This window comes from Girardinichthys multiradiatus, chromosome 8 (assembly GCF_021462225.1).
Source record: "Girardinichthys multiradiatus isolate DD_20200921_A chromosome 8, DD_fGirMul_XY1, whole genome shotgun sequence".
NCBI lineage: Eukaryota > Metazoa > Chordata > Actinopteri > Cyprinodontiformes > Goodeidae > Girardinichthys > Girardinichthys multiradiatus.
In genome coordinates this window covers 41958750-41972186 of record NC_061801.1, presented here as the reverse complement: position 1 = coordinate 41972186, position 13437 = coordinate 41958750, and the positions used below count along the sequence as shown (strand labels likewise).

Below are 13437 nucleotides of genomic sequence, written 5' to 3'. Positions count from 1 at the left end.
CAGCAGTCCAGTTTAGCTCAGGAATGAAGAGTTGACCAAACTGATGAGAATGTTCTTGTAAACTATCACGTAGGCTAATTTGATCTTCTCCAGATGTTTGGCTGGACTTCTATTCTTGGAACTGTGCTTGAGAATCAATGTTGTGAGTGTCATAATGTGCATAAGTTAAAGGGTACATCTGATAGGTCAAAAAGTCTCACATACACAACAATGATATGACTGTTGTATATTTATCTTGACTCATGAAAGTGATTCTTTGGGATTCTTGGGATTTTGTTGAAGATGTATGTGTTTTAAATAAAAGGTCCCCCGTGTCGGCTCTTGAGAGGAAACCAGTTGTCTCTTCATCATTTTTACATTAGTAAACTTTCTTCTCCCACATTTCCTAATTCAACGCTAAAACATTATAAACGCAGACCTTTAACATTGATAGAAAGATGAATTAGGACTCTGAGATCCAGATTACTATATTTAACCTTTCTGCAACAAATTCTAATACCAATAGAACTGTACCAAGAAATCAGTTGATGACCAGAATTGACTGTTTTCAGCTTGCAGAACCAAACGCTCTTTGTTTCCAAATGTTTGTGACCTGTTTGGGCCTTGGATAGAGTATATTATTAACCCGTCCCTCAAAACAGGCTCTGTCCTGTTCCCTTTTAAACATACTGTTGTAAAACATTTGCTTTAAAAAAGAGCTTGGACTCCTCGCAGCCACATAATTATAGCTTGATTTCAAAATAACCTCTCTTGTTTTAAAAGTCTTACAAAAAAATAAGAGGACTGATTTCTCGTGGCCAATGACATCACGATGGCGGCGGACAAACAGACTGGAGAATATTTATCCCTTAGTTTTCCTCATTCAAATTACAAAGCACTAAAAACACTTCAGTTTGTTATTTTGCATCATCCACCATGCTCTTAATCTCAATTTTCAGTTCTTAGATTTGTTGGTAAAAACAAGTGAGGTCATTATAGTGGAGGATTTTAACATTAATGTTGACATTAAATCTGTTAACCTAAATGTAGTTTATAATGTTATCTTAGATTGTTTGGCTTTGCTCAAAATATCCACACACCTGCCAACCTTTGTCTTCATACTCTGGACCTTGTGCTGACATGGCATTGAGTGGGAAGAAATTACAGTATTTCTTTGTAACCCTTTGTAACCCTGTCCTGTCTAACCTTTTTTCGAAACCTTTGAATTTAACTTGTTGAGTACTCTGCCCCTAGGAGGAATTTTTATTATAGTAGATCATTATCAGACAATAGCTTTTAAAAAATCTGTTCTATTTTTAATTTCATCAGTGGAGAAATTAGCCTTTCACAAATTGATGTTCTTGTTCAAAGTGTTCCCTCCTCTTTGCGTGTTGATGTAGATGATATTGTCCCCTTAACAAAGAAGGCAATTACTTATAGGCTGGCTCCCTGATTTCATCCAGAGCTGCATACTTTTAAGCACAGCGTTATGCAATTGGAAAGAAAATGGCGCTCTACACACCTAGAGGAGTCTTTCTCAATCTAGTCTACTGTGCCTTTGTCAAGCTAGAATAGCATATTTTTAATCATTAACAGAGGAGAACCAGAATGATCCTAGGTTTCTCTTTAGTACAGTTGCTAAACTTACACAGAGTCATAGCTCTGTTGAGCCATCCATTCCCTTAGCTCTTAGTAGTCATGATTTTATGGGATTCTTCTTAAATAAAATTGATTATATTAAAAATAAAATCTTTGACATACTCCTGAAGATGATAACTTCATCCTCAGCAAGTGAGACAACATTGGAAATAACTGCAGAACCTGATTTGTGTTTGGACTGTTTTGATCCTGTGAAGCTTCCTGAGTTATCAGAAATATTAGCTTCATCTAAACCTTCAACTTGTATGTTAGACCCAATCCCAACCAAATTATTTAAGGAAGTGTTCCCTCTGATTACCAGCCCCATTTTAGATATGATTAATCTATCTTTAGTAAATGGATCAGAACCACAGGCTTTTAAGTTAGCTGTAATTAAACCTTTACTTAAGAAACCAACAACAAGTAATGTTATGAACAAACTACTTGCCTTTGCTAAGCACTGGATTTTTCCAGTCCTTACACTTCAGAGGTTGAAGAGGTTGCTAATCCTGCAGCATCCGTATTTACATAGAAAAATCTGATAAATCTGGTGTCAGGTATTTTTATCCTAAGAGGGGCTAAACAGTTACTCAGAGCACTCCAGATGGACTGAGCTTCAGTCAAAGCCACTCATGATAAGAATAATTTTAGTTCACAGAAGCTGGTGTAAATAGTCAGCTTTCAGTGCAGAAGGCAGACATTAAAATAATCCACAGGGCACCAAGCTGAAGGTTCAGAAGAACATCTAATCTGTTTCAGAATTACACTTAGCATCAGTCAGACAGATGTTAACTTCCAATTATACCCTGATAAAAAGTTCAGGTTTTACAGAGAAAAGTAACACAAAAAACAATCAAATGTAACAAACACAGTTAGTATTATCAAGTTAGTTTAAATGTATGCAGTGTAATTATCAACAGATAAAAATGCATTATTAATATGGGGGAAACAAGAAAAAAAACAGCCAACATTCTGAGGTGTAGATGTCCAGTAAGATCAAATATTTTTTAGTTAATTTTTAGTTTTAGTTCCTATGATTCCATAATAAATAAGATCTGCCTGTCAAACCTGCAGGGATTCAAACCCGAGACCTTTAAGACAGGAAGCAGTGCTGACCATTGTGCACCATGCTGACCATGAACAACATGGAGAGCTTATTTAATATAGTTTCCGGTACCAGACGTTCTGGTACAGACAACTTAAAGCAGCAGAGGTTGTTCAAAACAAGTTAGACTTCCTGTAAGAAAACTGTCACCTACAGCTGATTCTTACAAAAACAGATATATGTCCTTGTTAACCCTGCCTTATTAAATGAACTCTACATACTCATAAACATTGGTGATGGTAATACAATATTGCATGTTAGTAGAAATGAGCTACATTATTTTTTGCATTTTAACATTTGACTCTAATTTGTAGCCTGTGGAGGATATTCTTTCAGGCCGACACAAATCCTACATGATTACAATCACGGACAAAAGAAAATACACCTCCTATAAATTTTCCTATTTTACATATTTTGCAGAAATCAGGGACTTAAGGAAGGTTAAGTTGGGTTTTTCCCATTTTGACTCAATCTTTTTTACTGAGTAATCACATGGTAAAATCTCTGTTGTGTTTTTTTATACTTAAAGTTTTACTGAAGTATTTGCAACCTGGTAAAAACCGTATCATTTATAAATGAAAAGCCCCAGTTTGAAAGGGGGTGTACTTTCCTTTATACCAGTACTGTATCTTTAAAACCATGTGACCTGTCTGTCTCCTCCCAAAGTGTTTAAAACATCTGAGCACGACTCATTTTCTCCCTGATGATCATCAGAACTAAGCTTCTTGGAACCATCACAGGTGAGATCATTAATGGACCAATAGTAATCAGCTCTGACTAGAACCTTTCTAACATTTTTAAATAATTTAGCTCAAGCCTGTGTTTTAAATGAATATTTCTGTTATTTAAATAACATATTTTTTCTGTGTGAAGAAAAAAAAGGAAACTGGGTGTTTACCTGATCATCATATTTATATTTCTGCAAATTTACCAGATTTTTAACTTTAGCCGATCTTACAGTTTGTAAACTGTTTGATCCTCATCTTACATTTCAAATGTGCTGCTTAATATTTCTCAACTGTGTTCACCTGAATAGTGCTGCTTATGTTTGGACCCAATACAAATTCGGATCTCTGCTTTTACTGTAGGTTTCTAAGCACCAAGTCACAGTTCTGTCTAATTATTCAACTCTACACAAATAAATATCTGAAATATTGTAAAATTGTTTTCCGGAGCAAATCATACCCCTGTCAGCTGGTGCAGTTGGCTCATAATTAAATGATTACTAATGCTGAGATAACCATTAAATGAGCAGGTAACCAGTAAGGAACAGGACAATTTCAGGAAATCCAGGAAAACAGAAGGAGGTAGGCTAATTAATGCAGATGAACATGGGATTCAGGGAAGTAGTAACAGAATGAATCTAAACTACAATGAATGAACCAAAATAACAGCAACTGTAAAGCAGGGAAGTGCAGAGAAACTCAAACATAAAGCCCCTCACACAGGAAGATCCTGACCCCTATAACTGGAGAGTTAACCACATAAAAAACAATACACGATTTATTATTGTTTTTTCCATTATTTATACCCTGTTTAATTATTGATCATTAAAAAATCTGTTATATGTGTTTTCTAGAAATGCTATCCGGATATCTTCTAAAGGATTTTAGTAGAAGATAACGTCATGGACTCGTGAGTAAAATAAAAAACTGCATTTGTTTAACACGAGAAAAGAAAATATATAATGTTTCTGATTACTGCAGAATGTGTGTGTAAAATGAATATTTCCATAAATTGTGTTCTGGTGCTTTAGTTGCTAAATCATATTTACTGTCAGTTTTGTAAACTAATAAAGAGCAGGACCATCAGCTGAAATTTATTTCCTGTTTTTCAAGGTTCAAGGTTAGTTTATTTGTACCTGTAGACAAATGTGTTTTGCAGGGTTCAAATCCACTTACACAAACACACACACTGGAAAAGAAAACCATCTCTACAGAATCAGAACCATTATATACAACAGTGCTCAAAATGCTCAAGACTGCACAAATTAAATCAAAGAAAACAGAAGAGGAGAGCAAGGCTCAATAATCAAGATAAATGAGTCAAAAAACAGATATGCAGGGAATGACACCAAAATAAAAGTAGAAATAAAATGAAACTAGACCCTGGTAAAAATAAGATGAAAACTTAAAACATGACTACAAAATGTTTGTCAACAAATACTAAAGTTAAATAAAAGCTAAAATCCATTTAAGAAACACGTGCAGTCCATTAAAATGGCAGAGGCTGCTTTCACTCCCGATGGCTGCTTGTCTCGGGTCTCTGGGTCCATGGCTGATGGGGCCTGTGGGCTCGTCGCTGTAGCTCCCTGGGGTTTCTCCACTGTGGCTGCTGGGTGGTTCTCCAGGGATTCTCCTCTTCTCTTCTCTGGGGGGGTTGTGGTAGTGCCAGCGGTGGTTCTCTTGAGGCGTCTGCGCTCTCAGGGGCCTTTGGGTGTCTGTGGCTCAGATCTCCACCATGGACCTCAGGTCCAAGGGGGCAGGTCTGTGGCTCCTAACACTCACTCTTGCATACTTTTAATGGGGAAACCTTGTATTCACAAGCACGCTCACACATACCCACCAGTGTTTAGATTCAGGAGACAGAAATTCTGAGTGCTACTCTGCCGGACAGAACACACAAAAAATAAATAAATAAATTAAGAAGTAAGTCAGAGTTTGCTTAGACAGAAGAGGCACTGATGAGCCTTCTTGCACACTGGCTCACAGCTGGCTTCAATGTTCATTTAACTACACTAGTCCCAATAGATTTGGTAGAATGCACACTCAATGGCCTCACCTTTAATTAAAGTGACTGTGTGATGGTGAGGTTTCCTCCTAATATCAATGATCATCTCTTTGGACTCCTACCAAGGAAAGAGGTCATCAGTCTCCAGACCACAGCTGCTTTCATTCTCCTGGAGAAGACCGATCTGTTGTCATGTCTGCTCTAAGCCTACAGGATGAAATGTAGAGGTGACAGCACACAGCCCTGAGGCGACCTAGTGGAAGTATATTTAAAATCTGAGAGACAATTATTAACTCACTCTCTGTGTGCCATTCATTAAAACATCCAGGATCCAACCCAGCAGGTTGTTACTTAAATCAAACTTTTCTAGCGTTTTATTAGAATATGCTGTTAAATTGTCTCCATAGCCAAGGTAAAATCCACCAATAAAAGCCTGAAATGGGTCCCATTACAGACTTATTATAGATATACTGAAACAGGATTCAACTCATTGGGACAAGATTTCACTGAACGTCCGCATACATCATTTAAAACATAGCTGCTGTTCACCTGTACGGAGTAAAAGGCCTTTCAGACCCTGAAGGTTGATGCTATCTTTAGGTTCAGAGATAAGTTTCTGGAATTCCTCGTTAGAATCACAGATATACAAATGACAATAAAAAGAATTAAAAGCGTTAGCCAGGTCAGAGTTAGGATTAAAACGCGACCAGTGTTGTTCGTCCTGGAGGAACTGAACCTTATAGCTTTTCCATCTGAATACCAGCATGTTTATTCCAGCAGCAGTTAAGAACATCCTGAAGGAACTTCTCCACCTAGATTTCTATTTCCATGTTGTCTACAACTTCAGCTTGGATCCAACCGCAGGTCCATATCAGTTATTATTATCTGATGCTGTTCATAAAATCATGAACAATAGATATGAAATTATTTTAGGGTCAGGACCTGGAGACATTCAGGGAACAAACTTAGACACAGAAATTAATAACAGTTTAGACAATTATTTGAGAACAAAAATCTAAACCTGAAAATTTGTGAAACAATAGTTTCTCATGTTATTAATTTGCTTTAAAATGTGGCATTAATTTTCCTGTGAATTGATTATTTCCACAGTGTTCTGATCAGCTTAGGGCCTCCTACAGTCCACCAACTGAAAACTAAGAGACAGAAGTTTGGAACAATGACCAGAGTGACTATAGGTGAAAAAGATGTGAAGAAGATAAATAAAACCATCGTACTTGTTGGAGAAACGGGGACGGGAAAATCAGCTCTGATCAATGCTTTGGTGAACTACACCATGGGAGGCACGTTTGAGAAGAAGGTCTGGTTTCAGGTTGTGGAGGAAGAGGAGGAGGATGGCCACACATCAGATGTGATTGTGTATGACATCTTTGATTTTAAAGGTAAAGCTCTGCCCCACTCTCTGACCATCATTGATACTCCTGGATGTGGAGACAACAGAGGGACTGAACATGATGTCATTGTGAGTCAAAGACTGTTTGACTTGTTTCGATCTGAGGATGGAGTTGGTGAGATTTGGGCAGTGGGTCTGGTGATGAAGGCCAGTGAGAATCAGCTGAGTGATTCTCTGAGCTACATATTTGATTCAATAATGTCTCTGTTTGGAAAAGGCATTCAAAACAACACTGTGGCTCTGATCACACACTCAGATGGAGCAACACCTAAGGTTGCTCTACAAGCTCTTAAAGATGCAAGCGCTGCATGTGTGAAAGATGAGAACAACCAGCCTCTCCACTTCACATTCAACATCCATCAGAATGAGGCCAGAACAGAGGAAACTAGCTCAGATCTGGAACAAGCATGGAGGGTGACTGAGAGGGGAATGAGTCAGTTCTTGTTTTTTCTTGAAAAGGCTTCACCTCAACAGCTGCAGGCAAAGTTTGGGTTTAACTCACAAATCAGGCTTGCAGCCTCACTCCAAAACCTACATGAGAAAATCAAACTAAATGAACTCAAACAGAAAGAAATGAAGCAGCTTCAAGAAGCACTGAAGAAACACAAAGAAGAGAAGAAAAGGGATGAAAATGTCATAGAAGTAGATGAAGTCTACACAGAGAAAGAACCTATCGATGGTGAGATGTTCTTCTTAAAAGCAGCTGTCTGCTGCACCGTCTGTAAGGAGAACTGCCACTATCCTGGGTGTACGATGGCCCTGAACGCTGACCAGTGTGAGGTCATACAGCATGGCCGCTGCACTGTTTGTACCAGGAGATGTCCTGTGTCAGCACATGTTAAAGTCAACTGGAGCTATGTGACCAAGACACAAAAGGTGCAGAGAACCGAAGAGGAATATTTAAAGAAGTACCAGAAGCAGACATCCATCTATACAAAGATGAACCTTCTAGAAATTCTGGAAAAGGAAATGGAAAACCTAAAATCAGAGAAGACAGGACTGGTAGAAAAGTCCTACCAACGAATTGTAAGCCTGGATCAAACTGTCCTTAAAGTTTCTTCAATTTCCTTCTACTTAAATTTGGACTTCCTGATTGAAAAGATGAAAGAAAAAGGAGATTCAGAGAGGCGTCAGAGACTGCAGGAGATAGACCAGCAGATGGATGGAAGAGCCAAAGCCCTGCTTGAGTGCAAGTATGATCAATTACCAGTTTTATAAGTTAATTTACCAGCATGTTCTTTAAGTAAACTGTCTCATGTTTATCAGAAGACATAGTAGTTTGGTCAACATAAAAGATTTCAATCCATTTATATGCATTTTTAGTTTAAATTGGTAGTTCTGTGTCTAATTAACAGAATCAGGATCAGTTTTATTGGCTAAGACTGTGCACACAAACAAGGAGTTTGACTTGGGTATCCAGCAATCAGATATTAACTATACTATGTAAACTTTAGAGGGAATAAAATGAAGGATAAAGGAGCTGTATCTATGTGGGTTTGTGCATACAGCCCAGTGTTTATTATATAAAGAGAATGAGAGGCAGGTTATGGAAGTGCAGACATGTTAAATCCTGGATGGAGGGAAGGTCAGCCCTGATGATTCTCTCTGTAGTCCTGATTATTCGTTGCAGTCTGGACCTGTCCTGTTTGATGGATGAACCAAATCACACTGAGTGTTACCCGGTCCTGTGTGTCCTCAGGTGTCCCTGTCATGGACAGGAGACCAGAAAGCAACCCGCCTCTCACACAATGACCCCTGGACTTAGGCACCCCCACGCTAATGACCCTGCATAGATAAGCGGGTAAAGACTATGTTTGAATGTGTATTTTCCTATTTAATCTTTAGTTTCAACCCAATCAAAATGTTCAAAAGTGAAATAACTGTATTTTCAATTTAAAAAAAAAGCCTCATAAGATGAGACATCTTACCACCAGAACCTGATGGCATAACAGACCCAAAATATTACAGACATAGGGGCTTTCATCATTTAAAAGAACAGTCACACTGTTGAACTGGAATAAACAGTGGAGCGACTGGGCCAACTGAAACCAGAAGCACACAGTCAGTTATATCAGTAACGACAGTACAAGCTGGACTTACAGTGTGTTATTATTCACAGCAAATGGAACTTGACTTTATCAGATATGTTCATTTTATTTATTCATAAATAAAAATGTCATTACTACTCTAGTTTTCATCATAGTTTTAGCCTCTAAATCTAACAAGAAACGGATTCAAATGTCATCACAACTGATATCATTCATACAGTTTACATGTGTTTCACACTTCAACAAATCATCTGAGTCAATTAGAACAGAGGTTTAAAATTATGGTATAAAACTAAACATTAAAAAACTATTAATCTACTGAAAGCAGGTAAGGCAAATTTTAAACATGATTTTAACTTGTCGGGGTGGGAGGCTGCTGACCTCAACAGGGGACATTATGGGGCAGTAGAAGGAGTACTTCGAGGATCTCATCAATCCTGTTGTCACGCATTCCCTGGTGGAAGCAGAGACTGGGGAGTCGGAGTTGGACTTGTTCTTCACCCAGGCTGAAGTCACAGAGGTGGTCAAAAAGCTTCACAGTGGCAGGGGTTCAGGATGGATTAAATCCGCCATAAGTACCTCAAGTCTCTGGATGTTATGGGGCTGTCGTGGTTGACACCGCTCTTCAACATTGCATGGCAGTCGGGGACAGTGCCTCTGGACTGGCAGACCGGGGTGGTGGTCCCCCTTCACAAGAAGGGGAACAGGAGGGTGTGTTCCAACTATAGGGGGATCACACTCCTCACCCTCCCTGGTAAGACATATGCCAGGGTGTTGGAGAGGAGAGTCCAGCTGATAGTCGAACCTCTGCTTCAGGAGAAGTAGTGTGGTTTTCGTCCCGGCTGTGAAACACTGGACTAGCTCTACAACCTCTACAGGGTGCTCAAGGGTTCATTGGAGTTTGTACAACCAGTCCACATGTGTTTTGTGGACCTGGAGAAGGCATTCCACCGTGTCCCATGAGTACGGAGTCGAGACCACTTTATTAGGGGGAATTCCAGGCTCCGTACAAGTGGAGCAGGCGTTTGGTTCGCATTACCAGCACTAAGTCAGACCAGTTTCCGGTGCATGTTGGACTCCAGCAGGGCTGCCCTTTGTCACCGATCCTGTTCATAACTTTCATGGACAGGATTTCTAGGTGCAGCCAAGGGCCGGAGGGGGCCTGGTTTAGGGACCAGCGGATTTTGTCTCTCTCTTTTGCCATGACATGGTCCTGCTGGCCATGCCTACCCCCAGGCCCGGCCAACCTGGAGGAAATACTGGAGGGACTGTGTCTCTCAGCTGGTCTAGAAATGCCATGGCTTCCGCCAGCGACACTAGAAGAGGTGTCTGTGAAGAGAAAAGTCTGAGCGTCTCTGCGTAGACTGCTGCCCTGTGGCTCGGTCCCGGGAAAGCAGGGGGCAACAAGTGCGGTTTAAAACTTCAGTAAAATCATCTTATTTTTAAAGATTAAAAAGAAATGGTGTGCTTTCTCTGCAGGGTTAACAACAAATCTCCACAACAAATCTTTCCCAGCAGTGTTCTGATCCGTTCCGGATCTCCTGCGGTCTACCAGCTCAGAACAAAGAAGGAGACCTTTGGGACTCTGACCAAAGTGACATTTGGTAAAAAAAAGCTGAACAAGCCAAATAAAAGCATCTTGCTTGTTGGTGAAACAGGAGCAGGGAAGTCTACTCTGATCAACGCTCTGGTCAACCACGCCATGGGAGTGAAGTTTGAGGATGAAGTCTGGTTTCAGATTGTAAAAGACGAGAACAGAAATCAGACAGAAAGTCAGACCTCAGATGTGATGGTGTACGAGATCTTTGGTTTTGAAAGTAAAACTCTTCCCTTCTCTCTGACCATCATCGATACTCCTGGATATGGAGACACCGGAGGGATTGAACATGATGTCATCGTCAGTGAAAGATTGTTCGAGTTGTTTCGATCTGAAAATGGCATTCATGAACTTGATGCAGTGGGTCTGGTGCTGAAGTCAAGCGTGAATCGTCTGAGTGACCGACTGAAGTACATCTTCGATTCAGTGATGTCTCTGTTTGGAAAAGACATAGAGAAAAACATTGTAGCCCTGGTCACTCACTCCAGTGGAAGAAGGCCGAAGGACCTGCTTCAGGCTCTCGAAGCTGCAGATATTAGATGTGCCAAAGATGAGAAGGAACAACCTGTTTACTTCCTGTTTAATAACTGTCAACAAGATGAGCGAACAGACGAACCAGAATACCTGGAAAATGCTGATAGAATAGCAAGGAGAGGACTGAGTGGCTTTACTGCCTTCCTGGGAAAAACTGCACCTCAAAAACTAGAAACGACTTTGGATGTTCTCAATGAACGGATCCGACTGGCATCCTGCATCCAGAACCTGCAGGATAGGATCCGAATGTCTGAACTGAAACAGGCAGAAATTAAGCAGATGCAAGAAGCTCTGCAGAACCATGAAGAAAACACTAAGAATGAGAAGTTTGCTGTAGAAGTTGATGAAGCCTACAAAGAAAAAGAGTCCATTGAAGGAGATTTGTGGTTGATGACTTTATTTAAAGGAGCAGTCTGCTGTACCGTCTGTGAGGAGAACTGTCACTATCCTGGATGCACAAGTTCTACAAGCCTTAAAGACTGTGAGGTGATGAAAGATGGCCGCTGCACCGTTTGTTCTTTGAAGTGTCCTGTATCTGCTCATGTGAAAGGAAAGTGGAGATATGTGAACAAGACAAAGAGAGTTCAGAAAAGTCTGGATGAGATTAGAAGAAGATCCAAACGAGAAAAAGGTTGGAATTTTTTAGAAAAACTCGAGAAAGACATGAAAAAGCTGAAAGCAGAGAAGTCTCAGCTGCTGGAAGACTCCTACCAACATGTTGTCAACTTGGAGAAAATTGCCTTGAAAGTTTATTCAGTGTCCACATATGTCCACTTTGACTTTCTGATTGAAAGGCTGAAAGAAAGTGAACAGTCTAGCAAGATTCAGAAACTGGAGGAGATGAAAAACAAGGAGGATGGAGGAACTAGATCGAAGGTTAAGCATGTGTGGAGTAAAATGAAAGCAGTTGGCAAAAAAAATTCAAAAGGTCTTAAATTAGTAAATCTAACAGCAGCTTAATCAGATTTGCTGAAAGTACACAACATACCACTCACCTGCTACATTCTTTGAACACCATCTGTTACTCGCTAATCATGTTTGATTTACAGCGTGAGCCATGGCAACTCTTGTCATTGGATGACCATTGTGCTTGCCATACATAATTATATGTGAATTGGGCTTGCTGTATTTCCACAACTTTTTACTGTTGCCATAGTTTACCTGGAATCTCAAGACCTTTTTCTACTACAAAATTAAGGAGGTTTCTTCAAACTCCGACATGTCATCAGTACCAGTTAGTCATTCTGGCATTGCTTTGGTGTGGAGAGCTTCAGATGGGAAAGCCATCAACTCATTTTGTAACATAACAAAAAGCTGGGGAGGCGCATCTTATCCTCTTTTTGCTGGCTGTGGTGATTACATATGACACACGTGTTCATCATGCGTTTTCATCTCCCCTCAGCTAACATCTAGACCATGATGCTTGGTTATGAATTCATGAACTGCTAAAAATCTGTTCAGAGTAATACTGATATAACCACTGATTACTGTTTCATATTGGTAGCAGCACCTCTTTGTTAATAATATAATTTATTTATGTAATTCATGATAAAGATCTGGTTGTTGCTGAAGGTCTGTTTGTGCATTAATAATACTTATTGGAAATGGAATATTAAATTAATTACTTCATGTATATGGTGGAATCAGGTGGATGAAGAAAGTTAATGTTCTTCATGACTTTCAGCTGTTAACACTTTGGAATAAAGGAATATTTATTTTTGTTATTTGTTGTATTTCTTACTTCAAAAGGCTAAAATATGATTATTCTTAAAGACGAGTTGGAATCAGACTAAAATATTAGATCCTTGTATGTTTGAGTTGATGTTCTAACTTTAATACTGTATATTCTCTTTCTCTATATGGAATTGTTTGGTACAAAGTGTGTGAATTGTTAATAAAAGTGATTAATGAACAACAACTTTTTTCTGTCAATTTCTGATAGAAGTTTTATATTAAACACAGTACTGACAAAAACACATTAAAGAAAACTTCATACTTCACTTGGTTTCATGTTAAAAATTAGAATAGAATAGAAATATCCTTTATTCAGGTATATAAGCAGCAAGTAAGTAAAAATTTACAACATGAGAAAAAATACTGTACAGTTATTAAAAATTGCATACTAAGATTGAAGCAAATATGCAACTGAGTGGAGTTATTTTGAAAATGTACAAAATGTGCATGTATAATTCTGCATAAAAACAGCAACAGAATATTTACAACAAATATAAAAACTGCAAATAACAGCAGGGATTTAAAGCCTCATTGTAAGTTTAGTTACTCTGAATATGTTGATGAGGTCATTGATAAATGCAGTGATCCTGTCTCCACAATTAAATATGACAGGATCCTATGGACTGAGGTCGCTTTGAAATAAATCAGATGTGTATCATAT

The 13437-nt window shown here is 39.0% G+C and overlaps 2 protein-coding genes across 4 annotated transcripts in view; both read left to right on the top strand.

Annotated features, from left to right (window-relative positions):
- LOC124872120 (septin-2-like) overlaps positions 1-13437 on the top strand; it is a 78211-nt gene that overhangs the window by 32501 nt on the left and 32273 nt on the right. The window lies entirely within an intron of this gene.
- LOC124872110 lies at positions 4311-12960 on the top strand. Its single transcript, XM_047371805.1, has 3 exons — positions 4311-4357; positions 6563-8056; positions 10391-12960. The coding sequence occupies exons 1-3, from the start codon at positions 4350-4352 to the stop codon at positions 12000-12002; spliced, it is 3114 nt and encodes a 1037-aa protein (XP_047227761.1). The 5' UTR covers positions 4311-4349; the 3' UTR covers positions 12003-12960.